At 43.3% G+C, this 18,083-nt stretch overlaps 1 protein-coding gene across 4 annotated transcripts in view; it reads right to left on the bottom strand.

Annotated features, from left to right (window-relative positions):
• The window catches only part of atp9b (ATPase phospholipid transporting 9B), a 64,415-nt gene extending 47,803 nt beyond the window's left edge, over positions 1-16,612 (bottom strand). Inside the window, exons 1-7 of one of the 4 annotated variants that reach the window (XM_048992517.1) lie at positions 16,512-16,612; positions 11,373-11,546; positions 8,576-8,726; positions 5,967-6,080; positions 4,291-4,399; positions 3,018-3,076; positions 2,329-2,380 (exon numbers count right to left, since the gene is read on the bottom strand). In XM_048992517.1, coding sequence (XP_048848474.1) covers positions 2,329-2,380; positions 3,018-3,076; positions 4,291-4,399; positions 5,967-6,080; positions 8,576-8,726; positions 11,373-11,546; positions 16,512-16,591 — 739 coding nt within the window. In that variant the 5' untranslated portion in view covers positions 16,592-16,612. Of the gene's footprint in view, positions 1-2,328; positions 2,381-3,017; positions 3,077-4,290; positions 4,400-5,966; positions 6,081-8,575; positions 8,727-11,372; positions 11,547-11,670; positions 11,762-16,511 lie in introns of those variants that run through there. The other 3 variants (XM_048992519.1, XM_048992518.1, XM_048992520.1) reach the window with 3 other exon arrangements.
• Positions 16,613-18,083: the final 1,471 nt, after the last annotated feature.

The following is an 18,083-nucleotide window of genomic DNA, read 5'->3' as shown; positions in this document are numbered from 1 at the left end:
GTTTAAAGGCTACTTCTCTCTTATATTCACATGTATAGATAGAAATTACTTTACAGGCCTTTTCTGTCCAGGTAACGCGTCCAGTGGGAGGTCCCAGGTGACATTCAACCAGAGTTAGAACACTGATGAAGCCATCGATTAATCAGGAGGGACTCCATCAGACACTGGAGTTGACATTGCGTCACTCCCGTTTTGAATGATTACAGTTGGCGATTAATACGCGCTCGCAATTATGCATGGGGCTACTCTGCGGCACGTTAAAATTTCACGGTTTTCCGGAAACCACGAAAGTATCTCTTCAGATGAGAACATTCCACACTGACGCCCTCTTAACTGACGTGGTTGGATGCGCAGATCCTGTTCAATGCGGTAAATTCTGCATAAGGTGATTATTCTCAAATTACCTTCATCTCTTTCAGACACTGGTAATACTGTACCCACTTCTGGCCAGTGATGTCTGCGCATCAGAAGCGTGTCAGGAAGTGAGTGCAGCTCCCCACAAACCCAGAAGCTTGTGCTATGCACACACACACACACACACACACACACACACACACACACACACACACACACACACACACACACACACACACGCACACACGCACACACACACACACACACTGCATTTCTGTCTATGTAAGCCATGGACATTAATTAATGCATAATCCACAACCAGACAAACAAACAGCATTACAAAGGCAAGAAAACACAAGACTTGCTTTGTCGGGACATCATTTCTCTGGGAGTTTGTTTTGCTCCACAAAAAGATGTCAAAATCACTGTAGAGCTAAAACTTAGGAAATGACCCGCAAAGCACCCCCCCCCCCCCCTTCTAACAGGTCTTTGAGACAATGACATTCTTCGGCGCTAAAAGTTTTGCTGAAGACATTTCACATCCTTGTCATTCCATCAGAAAGTACCAGCGGTGTTTGCAGATTGTGTGTGATTGGGCGGAGAGAGAGTGCATCGGGGTAATGAAGTTGTCCGGGGGAGGGAGGAGGGGGGGTGGAGATGTGTAGGGAAGAGCAATGTGAGCACACGCTACTGGGGAAGGCTTATCATCCTTCGCAGATCACATATCTGTGACATTTAATAAGGCACTTATTATGTACCCAGGAATGAATAATACATTCACTTCATCAAATCAAACTGATGGATTATTTCTCAATAAAACCTTTCACCACTGGCCTCTTCGTCAGACGTTTAAAAGGAGCTGCGCGTTCACTGTTCCAACGCACAGAGACGCCCCACCAACTGCAGAATTAACGCGTGCCGAGTTTGAGGCACTGTCGGGGGTTTTTTCAGACTCACTTAAATCAAATTCCTAAAAGTGAAAGGGGATTTCTGGGGTTAAGGGGACATGTTTTACAACATGGGTGAACTTAACTTAACGTACGCCTTTGGCCGTCTGACATTCCCTGAAGTTGTCCCCGCTTCCTCAAACTCCTACCTGGGGGTGCCCTCAGAGTCAGGAAACTATACATTTTGCACATTTCCTGAAATCTACTGCTCATATCACAGGACTGGCATGGAATAAAAGCATTTTTTTTTCTGTAACCGATTTGCTGACAAAAGTGTAACTATATGCACACTTTGCCTGGTCCTGATTTTCCAAATCCGAGGTAGGAAGTGGAGTCTAACTTGTGAAATACAGGAGGGTGAGAGCCTAGCAATGTGGCACACTTTGGGTTTGCAGGTGATTTTTGGGTTTTTGAGACCACTGATAATATATATAATTACCAATAGAACTATTCAGTTCTTTTATTTAAAGCCACACAATTACCCAGTTACAGATGGTGTGTGGCTCACTAAGTCTGGATGCTGTGGCTGTGATTGGAAGGTCATCAGTTTAAATCCCCTAGTGATTTCACCATTGGGCCCTAAAGTAAGCCCCTTAATCCCCAACTGTTCCAGTGACACTGTTTTCAATTTTGCAACACTTTGGATAAAAGGCATCTGCTTAAAATATTGTACATGGCTGTTCATTTCACTGCAACAAAATCAGACTTGGGGCTCTGATCAAAGACCTGATTCCTCCTAAGATGCGAAATGGCAACTTTCAGGTGCATTTTAATCTGAACACATCAACCAATAGAGGATGGAGTCCCGGCTTCAGCTTTCCTAATGACAGCCGCTTGTACGAGAGTCCAGTAAGACTTTGTGGACATTAAAACAGGGATAACTGAATAATGTCATAACCCTCAAAGGAAGTATATGGTTGTGCTGCACATTACAGTAATAACGGAGGGACACCATTTCATTTTTAAGGATAATGACAACTTCCACAAGCTTTTGAGCAATTCTGTGCTGGCCACAAATTCCACATACCGCTTTTCTCCGATGTCCTGAGAAAAATCATGTCAGCGGGTATCCTCTGGTTCTGCGACAAAATGATAGAAAAACAAACAATCCACAGCATTAAAAGCAGATCAAAAGACTATATACACAGTAAGCCAAAGCAAACAGTGTTCTTAAAGACCCAACTGAACCCCCTACCCTCAAACTTAGAAAGAAAAACTAGTGTTAATTAAGCTAAGACCGCCATCAGCCAAAAGACCCCATCAAAGGTCCTGACCTCTGCAGATCAACGCTGATGGAAGCACAGATGCTCTCCCCTACTCTTCTGAAGGTCTACAGAGCATCTGGCTCCTCAGAAAGCAGCTCCCTAACAGACTAAAAGCACTCAAGCTAATAAGAAAGTGAGGCGCCCACTATCATACAGATCATAATCCGTACAGTGGGTTTGTATTCAGTGGGTTATGATATTGGCCAACTAGGAGTCATCAAGATCAAAAAGGGCCCTTTTCTGCAGTGGCAGTCAGAAATCACACAAGTCCAACTTACACGTTGGTGATGACCACATCAACCCCCCCCCCATAAACTCAACTGATGTCGAATTCCAGGCTTTACTGCGACAAATCATTAGCACGGGGCTGACGGGAAACGTGATTGGAGGACGCGCCCTGGGAACAACAAGCTGGCGAAAAGGCGAGCGGCAGCGGCGGCGTGAGACCAACCTTATCCACGATGATCAGGTCGCCCACTTGTATGTCGGAGCTCTTTACCTGCACTTTACCTAAGCAGCAAAACCGGAGGGAAAGTCAGTCAGGAGTTGCCTGAAGCAGCGAACCTGAAGCACTGAACAATCAAGAAAAGCTTATAGCCTGTCTCCTGGTCTTCCTGGCCTTGCACTTCTCCCTGTGAGAGTAACTGGGTGTGGAGCCCAGAAGAAGCTAAAAGACACAACTGGCCACTGCCAATCACATTCATCCAGCAGCCACATCCACCGGCTCCCTCTGTGCCCACGTCAGTCAGTCAGTCAGTCAGTCAGTCAGTCAGTCAGTCAGTCAGTCAGTCAGACAGACAGACAGACAGACAGACAGACAGACAGACAGACAGACAGACACAGACACAGACACAGACACTGCAGAATGTGCCATGTGTGTTAAGGAGGAGCCTTATGGGAATTAAACTGGTCTAATTAGAAAGAAGTACAATGTATTTGTTGTTGGATATCGGGAAGCAACATGCCTGAGGAAGCTAAAAATAATATAGACGATTAATGTGAAATTAATGTGAAAATACGTAACTTTGGGTTGCTTTTGTTGTCTTTCCAAATGATCTACAATTATATCTATGGACTGAAGAGTAGGTAGAGAGGCGCCATACAGTGGGCGGAGTTAGGGCAATTCCCTAAAAAATGCGGAACAAAGCTGGATTGGTCTGGGTTGGGGGCCTAATATGATACGCTCTCATGGGCTCCAAGAATCTCTAGCTAGCCGTTTCACAATGGAAAACGAACTGGGGAATGTTAAAATATTTATTTCAATCTCCCAGTAAGCTTGCAGGATTGGGGTTTATTTTAGTTAGCAAGATCTTTCCAGAAAGACCCAGAAAAGCAAAACGGACAAAACGTCAAACATCCGCATAGCCTCACTTCAGATAAACTACAGAATACTGCTTATAATTAAAAATAACCCAGATCTTAAACATGAAGGAAATTTGATTAATTCAGGATAATTTAATAACTTAATACATTATTTGAAGACTATAGTAATTACAGTATCGGACAGCAGAAAGTATTTAATATCAATGGTGCTACTGGTAGGAGCTTGTGGTTATTTTTTGAATCTTACACATCAATGCACCGCAGAATCACACATTCTCCCATTTTTATACATTCAGGATAGTTGCACTTCTAAAGATGAACAGCTTCCCAGGTTTTCATTTTGTGTTCTCTGGGGGTTGGGGGCTGACTCCTGCGGACGCACAGCCAGCGGAGAGGCATACCTCGCACTGTCAGCTTGCCGTACAGCATCGAGTTCATCTCCTTGTCCCTCCGGTATCGACGTACCTCATCCACGGCTTCGCGCACCATCGTCACCGCCAACACGAAGCCCTGTAGGAGCAGGAGCAGGGGCCTGGTCTTACAATTTTTCATGACTGAAGAGTCGTATCAAACAAATGTTTCTGATACGGATTTCCGAAGCTACTTATTTTTTCTGAGACACTCTTTCATGGCGCTGGGCATTTTAACAGAGCTATTCATTATAAGTGTGTTTCTCTGGGGTACGACAGCAGCAGAACATCCCTGGGCCGCAAACACGCAGCAATGGAAGCTAACATTTACCTCACACCCCGAACGTCCCCTGTAATTCAATGTGAAGTGGCTCTACAGATGCAAACAGTCAGGTGCTTTGCGCTACATTCCGAACATTACAGTGGCATCTAGGTTAATAGGTTTAGTTAGACAGAGCAAGGTATTCTAACTGTTTTATGGTTCCAAAGACTACCGTTAAAACCTACAAAAGCAGGAGTAGGCCTATTAAATTTTACTCTGCATATAGCAAACTCTTTATTTCATTGACAAAATTCTAATCGACGCAACAAGCAACATTTAAAAGATCGAGGACTTGTTGCGTAAATGATGGGAAGGCATATACTCCCCAACCACGAAACACGTGTTGAAGATGTACTCACGCATCACTAAGCACAGAACAGTCCACAATGAGGTTACAGCGAATAGTAATTAATGGCAACATTATATTATATAGTCCAATGTTTCCCAATCCAGTCCATGCGTTTGGACTGTCTGGCAGGGAGCTGGGATGGGAGCAAAAACAAGGACCGACTGCGGGTCCCTGAGGACTGGAGTGGGAAACGCTGATCTAGTCTAACAAAGGTATATGATTTTACTCAGGAACCTACAATAGAAGTATCGTAATTGAAAACTTCAACATAATTATTGTTTGCTAATGTGAAGTGTGGAAAATTATACACCTTGAGAGACTTCCCGGCAGGATACAATTACGTTATAAATCTCATCGTTTTAGAAACAGCAATTATATCTGAAGAACTTTCCCACTGAGGTGTAGGACTGCATTAGGTGCAATAATAAGCGACGTTATATTATTACTTCGAGATTCACTTTTCTCACATGCATACTTCCGAAGCATCAGAATATTTAAAATGTTACTTAAAATTTTTTTTTTTTATGTTTAAAATCGTCTCCGTGGGCCAATATTCAGCACAAAATACGGGCTTTTATATAACAAGGTTAAAAAAAAATGTCAACGGTATTTTGTCCATGATATGCAACTGAACACCAGTTGAAGACGGTCATAGAAATATAAAGTTACGATCATTTATTTATGACACAGAAATGTGAGCACTTCCTTAATAAATTCATCACACAGATTATGTTGCTGCACATTCCTGAATCATTTCAACTGGACTGCCTCAGCCAACTTCAGAAATAAATAAATATCACGGCACATAACCGACGACGTCCTACAAAAACAACAAAGGGACGACATTTCCAGAGATGGCAAAGAGAAAACCGTAATTGGAAGTTATACAAACTGGGTTATAACGTTATGCAATGACAGCACGGGGAACAATTCAGAAACGATGATGTGGACATAGGAATCATTGAATCTGTAGGCAAGGGATGAACTCGTGTTTACCAGGGGGCCCCAATAGGTATAAAGGTATCCGATTTTCAGAGCTGGGACGAACTGCGAGCAGGCCACCACCAGGAAGTAGAGGTTCAAGAAAAACTTGAACTGCTGGTACAGCACCTGAAAGGAGAGGAGAGGGTGTCAGAGGGAATGGGGCACTGCCAGCGAACTCGGCCCGAGCACAAACTCCCTCCACATTTTTGCTTCCTCCCTGCTCTCTAAAGGTAGGGAGCTGGGAGGGAGCAAAAACGTGCACTGTCTGTTGCTCCCGGACTGGGAAACACTGCTTTAAATGTAGGTACACAGCATGCCAGACTCTTGGGCAGGGAAATCCGTACAGGTTCTGCAATGTAGATCCTGACTTAGTGGGAGAAGGTGGGCCTGCCGGAATCTGCCCAAGCAGGGAACTGGGTCAGAACTGCTCCTCATTTGCTACAGGGCTATACGGAACAGGCTTCTGCTGGACTTACTATTAGCACATGCTGTCTGAAGTACAGAAAGGCTTATTATAACACGACGACACGGTGCACAACAAACTGATCAGAGAGCAGAACCTTCAGCCCATCCGCAGTTATCTAACGCTATATGGTTTACAGGCGGCTTGCATAAAAACGCAGGTACGAACAAGCCACTCTGTCAAGTTCCTGCTCCACACAGGAATGCCAGGAGACTAGGATCAAACGGAATATAGAAACAGGACTGGCACAGCAGTGCCGTGTAAGGAGGGCAAACGCTAAGCGTCAGAAAAATTCAACAGGCATCTCTCTCCTTCCCTCTGCGGCCCAATGAAAGGTTTAGATTGAATAATAATCAGAGCAGACAGTCTACACTGAGGCTTTAAGGGGATCTGCAATCAATAACACTCTGTGGCTAATGAACTTTGTGACCTTCAGGAAAATGCACACTGCTTAACCAATTTCTGTGCATTTAATAATTTAAACCAAGGACGAAATTAAAGTCCTAGCTCAATAAAGATGGGAATATTTATTTCTTCGACAGACAGTTGACATTTTATTGCACTGACAAGAGATAAGTCTCTTAATTATGTAGCCATTAGTTTTTGTGCGTTTTAATAAAGAGATATAATAGATCACACTTTTCCCCCCAGAACTGCACTAATGGGAGGAACAGGACCAGGCTGACCCTGGATTGGTCACTTAAGCAAAACCTGGGCCATAAGCTGGTCTGAGAAGGTGGAACACGGCATGAGCCCAGAGCCACAGATAACTGAACACCGCGTTTGGTACGATAATAAGGCAGTTCTAAGGCCGCATACATCTACATCACTACATCACTTTAGATCTGACAGAGGCCTTCAAACATGTCACATTTCTGATTTGTGGGGGGGGGGGGGCTCCAGGAATGACACGCTGCAATGTTTTAAATGATATCCAGTGTACGTCATACAGCAGGTGTCTCACTAACAAAATACAAGAAGCACAGAGCCCAAGAATGTAGCAACGGATCACAAATGAAACATTCACTAGTGACACATTTCAAGATTATTATTTATATATATATATATATATATATATATATATATATATATATATATATATATGAAGAATACTCACTAAGTAACATACCTCCTTCGAAATGTACAAAAACCAGCAACATGATAAACATCAAAAACCTGCTTTGCTCGGTGAGCATAATTTGATGCAAAGTTTTCAGATTACAGCAGAAATGTGGAAATACCATAATCATTCAGACACTAACTGGCTTCGCTGCTTTACCTTTTCCTCTTATTAGTCAGAGAAAACCCAAGTTTTCTCGGCACTTCATGCGTAAATGCAGCTAGTTTTCAATTTCAGTATTTGCGCTGCTCACGCAGGCCCCAATGAACATGGATAAAGGAATCAAAGTATCAGGGTGTTATGCGATAATACCTTCCTCGAATAATAATAGCTTACTGAATGAACACTGACGAACTCTTTTGGTCTTATCGTTTTTAGTGATACACCCTAACACACCCAGTATCTGGCTGAGGCACACTGCGCCGAGGCATGATCCTTATGTTACATCTATTTACGAGTCAGAGGGGCCTTCACCTGCAGGATTTTATCGGGTCAGCTTGGGTTCACTGAGAGCTAGTGAATTGCACAGCTATTCAAACCCAACTCAAACATACCCCAGGGCTACAGTGTTTTTTCGTTCGTTTTCTTAATAATCCCCGGATTAAGAATGCATGACTTACAGAGAACTCGTATTAACAAACTGATTGCCATAAAACTTATTACATTAAAAACTGGCGTTAAATACAATGGCAAAGACAAGCATGGCATTGTGATGTTCATGAAAACGTTGCACGACTTCAACAGTTTGTCAGTTTGAGGTACAGTATGATATTTTGTTTAGTTACTTTTATTATTACTGCATAAATATTATTATTATGTACTACATGATTATTTTTCCGACTTCACATTCGAATTAAAGACGGACTTTGGGAACCGATCTTGTTTGTGAACCTGTGGACCCCCTGTATATATTTGGCATCAAAAATTATGCTTTCACAGCGAAACGCGGCAGGCTGTCGCTGTCGCCCGTGCAGGACGGGAATCACTTTGCCGCCCTCGGCTCCCAGTCCCCACGCTGTGCTGATGCCGCACACTCACCCCAGGCACGAAGGTGAAGACGTTGTACTTCTGGTTCTTGATGGCGTTGCGCGGGTACTTCTCCTCACATTTCTCCGGGCAGCCCAGCCACACGGTGCGCGCCTTCAGGTCCTTTTTCCTGCGGCAGATGTGAGCCAGCCACTCACAGCAGCTGAGGACAGCGGGTAGCGGGATCTCAATACCAACACCTCAGAGCCTCAGCGGGAACAGACGGCCACCGCAACTACTGCACTTAGCAAGTATTACGGCCCAATTCTCAGTGTACTGGGCTTTAGTTGGGGACCTAATGGCAACATAATTACTCTGCCAGCAGTGTTGGGAAAGTTACTCAAAAACGCGACCCATTACAGACAGGTGGAAAGTTCAGGTCCAGAAAGTACAAACCCAGACCAGGATTTTGTTTCAACCAATTGAGTATAAAGAGTCACAGTCACAGAGGACTCAGCTGGTTAACTGAAACAAAACTTTGGTCTGGCTCTGTACTTTCTTTACCTGAACTTTCCACCTCTGTCTGTGGAATTACTCTTGTGAGTAACATCCCACACACTGCCAGTTATGGGAAATGAACAATGATTAACAGCAGAATTATATGACTTGAAGAGAGGTGAAATCAGAATTATTCAGAGCAGCAGTATCAGACTAAGGGTGATTTTTTTTCCTTAATCTGTGTCATGTGCCTAAAAAAACTGATGCACAAACACAACACAAGAGTACGAAGCAGCCTAAGCGTAATAGCCCTGGTTTGTGCGCTCGGTTGCGTCACAGGAAGTGGTTTCTTTGTGGGGCTGCCTCCGTTGCTGAGCCCAAAAACCATCAGCTAATTAAACACAGAGCTCTGCAGAGGTTAATCATGCTGACGGACTGCCTTTTGACATGGCATCCTAATGAGGTTTTCCGGCATTTTCAACCTTCTGAAAGGTTAGGGGCCTCACTGCGGTGGCCACCCAAGCTGCTGCTGGCAAAGCAGGCCCAGAACACGCCAAGCAAAGTACAGCCCAGTATGGATGGATAGAGTAGGGGTGTGTATCTCTTACATGATATTACATGATACAAAAAAAAACCACATTTGTATCTATTATGACTTTGGCTTCATGTGTCGGTTTTTGGCCGATTGATAAACCATAGTTTGACTGGGCGTTCTCTACTGATGCAACCGCATGGTGGACGATTCTGCCAATTTCAAATCACAATCAGTTTATCATCACACCCCTAAAGAGTTGCACTTCCAAAAGGACGCCGGCTAACCGACCAAGATGACTGCTGAATGCACGAAATCACAGACTAACCAACAAGAGATCTGTGTTATATTGACATCTTTCACTTATCTTTTACTGACTGCATATGAAACAAATGGCATTTCAGAAACACGCTTTATAGAACTGCCTGTAATGGAGAAGAAAAATGTGTACGTGGTAGACGTGAAACAGAACCACAAAATCTCAGAGATACTGAATTCTACAAAGATTATAGTATGATTCCATGTTGCACAGAGATAAATTACCTCTGTTACATCAACCGTCCCCTACTAAAAAAAAAACTGTCAATAAAGCTTATCTTAGACTTGGTCACAGGACAAAAGAGGAAGCAAATTTCCGAATAATGTAAACTGACATATTGATTGAAACTTCCATTAGAACATGTTCCAAATAAATTGGAAAAATGAGTGTTTGTGTTGGCCCTTGTGTATCCCCTCTACTAGAGCCAAAGTTTGATTAATTCTTGACTCATATGAAAGATTCATTGAACAAATGAGGGTTGTTTAAATAACAGAAAATTGGGATCGACCAAGTTATTCTGCTTGAATTACTCGTATTTCATAATCCGAAAACTAAGCATACAAAAAACTACTGGAAAGCATTAAATTAGTCAGCTGTGAAAAATCCTATTTGTTCATTAGAAAAAAAAGATCAATATTAAGTTTGCAATTGAGATGCATCACTGATAATCAAACTGAAGTGAAAGCTGTGCATTCAATCAATTTTACAATTAAAATTTATATTCCACAAAATAAAAAGTCAAAAGGACAGCGAATTAACATTCTCCGCATGCTAAGTAGTAATTTAAATAAAATAGAAGTAAATAAAGCAGTACTTTATTTACAATCAATAGCTAAATTACAAATAACAATAAAGACTAAAATGTACAAAATTATTAATTCAACTGGGAAAAAACATTTTGGTCACAAGTGCAAAGATATGTCTATAAAAGTATATAAAAACTGAATTATATCAAAGTTAAGTCAGGAATGAACATTATAGCCTGAATGGGCTCCTAGCCAGAGTTTAACTCCAACATAAAAAATACATTAAAAGCAATTCCATCATTAGGCAAAATTAGCTTACTGGCTCATTTTTAGCTGGGTGTTTTTTCGCTGTTTGATTTGATTTCAGACTGCTGATGTGCATCGAGCAAGTCAACCAAACAGTCTCGCTTTACCTGTGTTCTTCACGCTAAGCCACTGACGCGTTGGGAATCCAAACTGAGCCTTGTCCCCACACCAGTGGCCAAAAAAGAGGGGCTAGTGTACGGCACGCGGCGAGGCCCAAAAAACACGGCGGCGGTCACGAGTGAGCGCGGCTATTCCGGCCTGAAGCTGAAAAACCCAAAGGTGGAATGCGACCCCCCCCCCCCATATTTTTTTGGTCCTCTGGTGACCAGGAGATGAACAAATGTATAGTTAAAGCATATAGCAGACTTGCCTTAAGTGAAGTCAGTTCTTTGATGTTAAGGACTGACAGGACGGTAAGTGAGGTCCGGCCTCGGTACCGCAGTAAACGCAGTAACAGCGTCTCTGTACCTGCAGCATACTGTCTTCCAGCCTCCCAGGATGAACCAGCCCAGGCCACGCTGCTTCTGGTTGACCCGGGCCCGAGGAAGGGTCTGGTAGTCGCTCTCATCATTCTCGAAAGCCTCCTCCGACATCATCAGGGGCATCTCATCCAGGTGGGATGTTTCATCTTCCACCTGGTACCTGTGGGGGGGGGGGGGTGTAAGTGAGTCAGAGCCAGGCATGAAGGTAGCCCAGAATCACCACACGGCACTTCAAAAGAGCACAAGCTGCGATAAGAAAAACACGGGAACACACAGTAACTCACATCATGGTGTCTTCAGGCACTTCGATGAGTAAAAAAAATAAAAAATAAAGAGAATGACACAAAGTCAGTATGGTGTGGCGACCGACGGTTTATGGCCTTCGCATCACTGCGTTACAGACTGTGGTTCTGCAGGTTTACACAGCTGATGGTGCAAAGCCAACATGGACTCCGGGCACCAATCAAAAGAGGCACGTTTCCAAACGTGATGCTGAAATCGGGCAGCAGGAAAGACAAGCCGACTGCAAATTTAAACGGAGACGTAGAAGATTCTCATTCTTACAACCACAGCAACAGGCAGTCTAGCTACACGTTCACAGGGCACAACCTTCTCAGATTACAATGCACCCGCTTCCCGAAGAACTAGCATGGCATCTTTACAGCAGGTCATTCTACTCCAGCGAATGTGGTCCATCGGAAAATAAAGCACTCTTGAGATTTCAGGAGCAAATTCTCAGTGACGGATGTTCGCCTTATGGCACCGGGTTTTTCCAGCGGAGAAAGGGATCCCCAGCATCCTCTGACAGCAAAGATCACACAGAATTTCTGTTCCATGCCATTCCAGTCCCTTCACCCTAATGAGAGTTCATTTCCTGCACCCAACAAGCTAAAGCTCCCAGAAGGCTTTAAGGGCCTGACATTTGCCTGTAGACCAATGCTTCAGCACCTATCCTTCATCAACGGCTACACAGTTTGCCTCTATCCTTTGACGGCTGAAAATATAAATGCGTTATGATGGACTGGATTTGTGTACTCCTTCAAAGTGAAGTGCAGGGTGAAATCCTCTTGCATACAGTACTGTGCAGAGCCATGCCTGATCCAAACTGCAAAGAGACAGTTTTCCTTTATACCCTAACCCTAACCCACACTCACGTTGACTAGCAACGCCTTTACTGAGCTGACCCTTCTGCAGTGAAAAGTCGAAGCAAGCTGGAACCGTGCTGTAACTAGTGTCTCTTCTTGGTACAGGTTGGGTACAGCCTGGTTCCTATATACCATTGGAAAAGCCAACATTAGCCATCCATTTCAAAACCTGTCCTAAAGTCACCCCAATAACCATCTAACGTGCATTTTTTTTTTTATTCGACCACTAGCACACCTTGCTAGCCTAATCAATACTTCAGTGACTTAACTAATTGATTAATCAACTCAGTTAATCAAAAAATGTATACATTGAGCTGCTTTAGAAATGTAACAAATACATGGAATGGCTGGCGACCCTGAGGAGAGGTTTGGGAACAGAAGCGATGTTCATCTAGCCAGCCAAAAAGATTTCAGTAACGTTTTAGAGAAAAAATCTTACATTTTTTTATTGTGTCACTGTTAATTTGCATACGCGCTGTTGTAAATTTGTTAAATGACATACACACAATTTAACACACATACATACCCAGCATTAAATGTTTTCCTTGACTACCTAAGAACAGTACTGAATATCATGGTGGAACTACTTCTGAAACAATAAAAACACCTACACTTATACCTGGGATGCAACCCAGCTGGCTACCAAGGGGGCTGTTCTGGATACATCCCACTGGGTGGAGGCTCTGTGGGCGACCCAGGACATTCTGGAGGGATTATACCTCCAAGTTGGCTGGGGAACGCCCGGGAATCCCCCAGTACGAGCTGGAGTTTGTGGCCTTGCAGAGAGAGGTCTGATCTGACCTACTAGGCATGCTGCCACCATGACCCTCACCAAGGGAAGCAGTTTGAGGATGAACAGATGGACGAATGTACTACAGTTCTATTTGGCAAGACCCATTCATCTACTCACAGTACTGAGTTTTTACAACTCTGGAGCACAGTCTAAAAGTCAACCTAAATCAGGCATTTTTTAAGTAGATGACAGGTAACTTGGATAAAAACCAAATGAATTTCCTATGAGCTTCACTATTGTGTAAAACGGCAGGTCGCACATTCAGCCCTGGAGGGAGAAACTTCCAGCACAGGTTGCAGGAATGTTCAGAACCGCAGCATGGTACAGAATAAACAACCTGCTATTGGCACTCTTTACAAGGCCGGAACAAGGCCAAGCTGAGGGAAACCCAGCAGATCATCTCAGGAGTCTGACGGTGACCCCCACATCGATCACGCTAAAGATGAATGTGCCTTTTCAGCTGACTGATGACAGCACACATCTTCACGCTTACAGGGAACAGTCAGGCACGTTACTGCACTTCAAAATGAACAAAGACAGCCATGAAACGGCAATCTTAGACGCGAAAGTCAAGAGTAACACATAAATATCTAACAGAATTGAAACTGTTGCCAAGAGCTAGTTGCAACCAGCTGATGTAACAAAATCCAAAGCTGCTGGTAAGACAAAAAAATGCTTGTATTTAAAACAATCATGCAAAATAGATGAATCAGTAATTTGGCTATAAAACACAAGTATACTATATATATATATATTTGTGTGTGTGTGTGTGTATATATAGATTTTTAATACATAAAATGGATACTCATGTCTTTTAGTGATGCATTGTTATATCCAAGTGTTTACAATATACCCACCCATATTCTGTATCTAGATGTCCAACAGTAATAAAATGTAGCAAATTAAAACTGCAAGTCAACACGTGGAATTCAGAGCTCTTAACGAGGCTGAAACCTGCACCCAATAGCACTTTTCAGAGTGCATTTCCCTCTGGCACTCCTGCTATGAGGAAAAGGCCTTCAGCTTAACTTCACCATTCCACCTGGGTCTACATCGACAGCACAAGTTGCCTCCTCCTTCTACTCTTAAAAGTAATCGGGCAGAGAAGGTGAAAAGAAAACGTCTGCAGTAACTACACTGGGAATGTATATACGAGGACCTGAATGCTACGAGCAGGCCTCAGCTGAGAAATAATGCAAGCATTACCTGATACAGGATCCAGCTACACCTGACTCGCTACATTATTCACAAAGCTGGCACAATCGGCCGCATGCAGATAATGTCCCTTTCACAAACACTCTCTCTGGGATTCAGGACACTCCGTCACCGGACACGGAGCGCCGCTTGACTGAGCACACAAAAGAGAGGGGCAAATTCAAGAACTTTTGCAATTTGCATTCGTCCCGTCATTGCATAGGCAGGCAAATTTTCGAATGCCGCACTGTGGAGTGTCTGTAATGCGGCGGGACAAGCTCAGTCCCCACAGGGTATCATGTTAACCTCCCATCCAAACAGCCCAGGCTAGCACTCAGTTAGAGTGAGAGCCTCTTCTTATTGCAAAACCTCGCCTTATTTGTCCCATTAAACTTTTAAGTGGTCTCCCTTCTGCAGCTAGACCATTGCCAAATCAGGGCTTCTTTTCCTGTACTTCTTAAGAAACGTTTTAACATTCACACTTATGGTGCAATTGCAGCTTGTTATAAACAGTGAATACTAATAGTGAACGCTAGCCTGTTAATCTCTATAGCTTGAAAATACTAGCATAGTTAAAAGTGATGGACAAATTGGTATTGACGTGTGACCTGCCACCAGATGACTGCAGCTGCCCGTCCTGAAACCAGCTGAGGTGCTTAATCAATATTCAGCTAAAAACTGAGAAGGTCGCAAAGGTCACTATTGGAAAGACAGCTGATAGACAAGTGGGTTTCCTTTGGGTACTCCTGTTTCCCCCCGCAGTCCTAGTAGATGAATGCATGCCTCATATCTGCCCTTAGTGTGTGAGTGTGTGCCCCGTGATGGAACAGCATCTGATCCAGGGTGTACCCTAGTCTTACTGTTTCTGGGATAATCTCCAAGTTCCCTGTAATCCTGTAATGGATAAGCAGCTGTGTAACATGGAAAGATGGATGTAAGGATGAATGGATGGACAACTGTAATTGCTTTGAAGCAGAAGAATGGCTTAGAACGAACGCAGTTCTGTTGCTATCCCTTGACAAACAGATTATTCCCAACAATAGTGTAAGCTTGCAGCAATTCCTGGACATCCGTTCCATGTATGTATTCCAAGGCTGTGCCTGAAATTATTTAGCAGTGGCATCCTTATGACTATGAGATGCAACAAAAAATGAAAACCCAAAAGTGTTTATTGATTCATCAGCCAAAGCAAGCATTTCATTCTACAATGTCTGACTCCAAATCTCCAAACTTTCTGTTTGATATCTTGTGCAGCACTATCACTATCACTTCAAATCACTCATCATTAAGATATTCTATACTTTTAATGAAGATGAAAAAGTCATCAGTAGAAATGCTCAAAACCATAGTCACCGTAAAGGGCTGAACAGCATACGAGTTCTTTAGTTCTTTGCTAACTTGCCCGCAGTTGTCGTTTCATATGTACTTAACACATACACATTTTCGGAGGGATGCAAACTTCCAGCATACAGCCAGATCTGTCTATCAGTAGTATTCTGGTCGTGTGTCAGACGATTTCCCGGTATTTGCCGGTACCCCACTTCCGGGTAGGAACATCGCACCGGACGACTAAGGTCAGCTCTCCTCCAAGGAGCCCGGTTCGGCTAGGCTAGGCTAGGCTAGGCTAGGCTGGCTGGCAGTCCACAACCGGTCCAGTCTCTAACTGCACTCGGGATAACAGGTGAAGTTACAAAATGAGCTACATCCCGATGCGTCGTGTTAAACTTTTACCAATTAAGTTATTATTTAAAGGGCGTAGCTCAAGGCTCGCGTACCTCAGAGGGACAGCCGGGCTCCGGGGGTGCTGTCAACGCAGCCACCGCACCTCACACAACCAAAGGGCCTGCGTACCTCAGTGGGATAACCAAACTCCGGGGGTGCTGTCAGTGCAAACACCGCACCTCACATAGCCAAAACACCTTCATTCTCACGGTCAGTCACAAGCAGTCGTCTCTTCTTCGCGATACCATAGAGGAAGACGCGTGTTTAGTACCTGCCATGTCTACCCGCGCTGTAGTAAAGGTTTTTCTTAGAGCTCTTCCGCACCGGGTGTAGCTGGATGCTGTCAGCCATCTTGGCCGGATTGTACACAGCGTGACGTCACAGTCGGCCGCGGAGGGCGTCGCCGTTAACCGGCTACGTAATCTCAACATACGCTTTTCCGATTGGTCATCTTATAACCTGTGATTTATAACCACCAATCGATGTTAAATGCGTTGAGTATTTGTTGCTATAAGGAAGCAAGTCTGGTTGGATAGCGTCGCTCTGATTTATACAAGCTTGTGGAAGCGTGTTTCGAGGTCTGACAACCAAAAGGTAGAGAAGGAAAAGTTGAGTTTCTATATAGCAGTGTTATAATTATAAGCCATAAAATATAAATTCCAGCTGCCAGAGAAGAACTATAAAAGTGTAAAATCTGTAAAACACACTTTCACTAAAGATAGTGAAAATCATGCATTAAACTGCAATAAACATTTGCATAAAATATTAGATTTGATTACAAACAACAGTGGAAATTATCAATTACTTCTGAAAAAAACACCACCTTTGGTCTACAAAACACTAGCATTATCAGAGCTGGAACCATCAAATTTCTGGGAACCACCATCCAACAAGACCTCAAATGGGACACAGACATCATCTCCATCACTAAGAAGGCTCAACAGCGCCTATACTTCTTGTATCAGCTAAATAAGTTCATGGTTAAGTTCTACACGGCTGCAGTAGAATCAATTATCATATCCTCCATCTGTGTCTGGTTTGGCTCTGCAACATCGCACTCTAAGAGGAAACTACAGCGTATACTGCGATGAGAAGATCATTGGCTGTCACCATCAAAAGAAAATCCTTGTACTTCTCTGTACTTGGTGAATAAAAGATTCAGTTTCAGTGTGTGTGTGTATATATATATATATATATATGTATATATATATAGATAAGACATATCACTGGGTACATATGACCACATCCCTGAACTGCTTCTCAGTTGTTTATTTCCCATTTCTTTCTTCCTTTCAGCTTTAAGTAAAAGCCATTTAAACAGATAAAGAGTTTTTATTAGATGTGCAAATAGTTACCAGATCTTTAGTTCACTGGCATGAATGAGGCATGAACATGAGACTTAGCATGCAGACTATGCAGAGAGCTGCCCGATCTGCGCAGCTGTGACTGGTGCTGGTGCCAGACGGGACTCGTCACCCCCACCCCCCCCAAAACGTGCGCCATCTGAGTCACAGGGACACTCCGTGAGTGCACACTCTTCTGTTTGTTTACTTGGGGCTGTCATGACTTACTGACATATACTTTGTGTAATGATTGATTCTAGAAACTGTGCATGTTACTGCCTGTGTTTGTATATTCCTTTTAAACATTTATCATTGATTGTTTTTGAAGAGAGAAAGCATGGAAGTGAATTCATTATTTCACATTATCTCTCATTCATTGTCATAACACCACATTGCAGTATAAAGATAAGACTGAGAGGACCAGACTAAAGACAAAAAAGATGCATTAAGAAGCTCTAAGGACCGGTATTTTCAGTCATTAAATCCGCACTCTGCATTAT

Source organism: Brienomyrus brachyistius, chromosome 23 (assembly GCF_023856365.1).
Source record: "Brienomyrus brachyistius isolate T26 chromosome 23, BBRACH_0.4, whole genome shotgun sequence".
In the NCBI taxonomy this organism is placed as follows: Eukaryota; Metazoa; Chordata; class Actinopteri; order Osteoglossiformes; family Mormyridae; genus Brienomyrus; species Brienomyrus brachyistius.
Note: the sequence above shows the minus strand (reverse complement) of the source record. Positions and strands in the feature narration are given on the sequence as shown.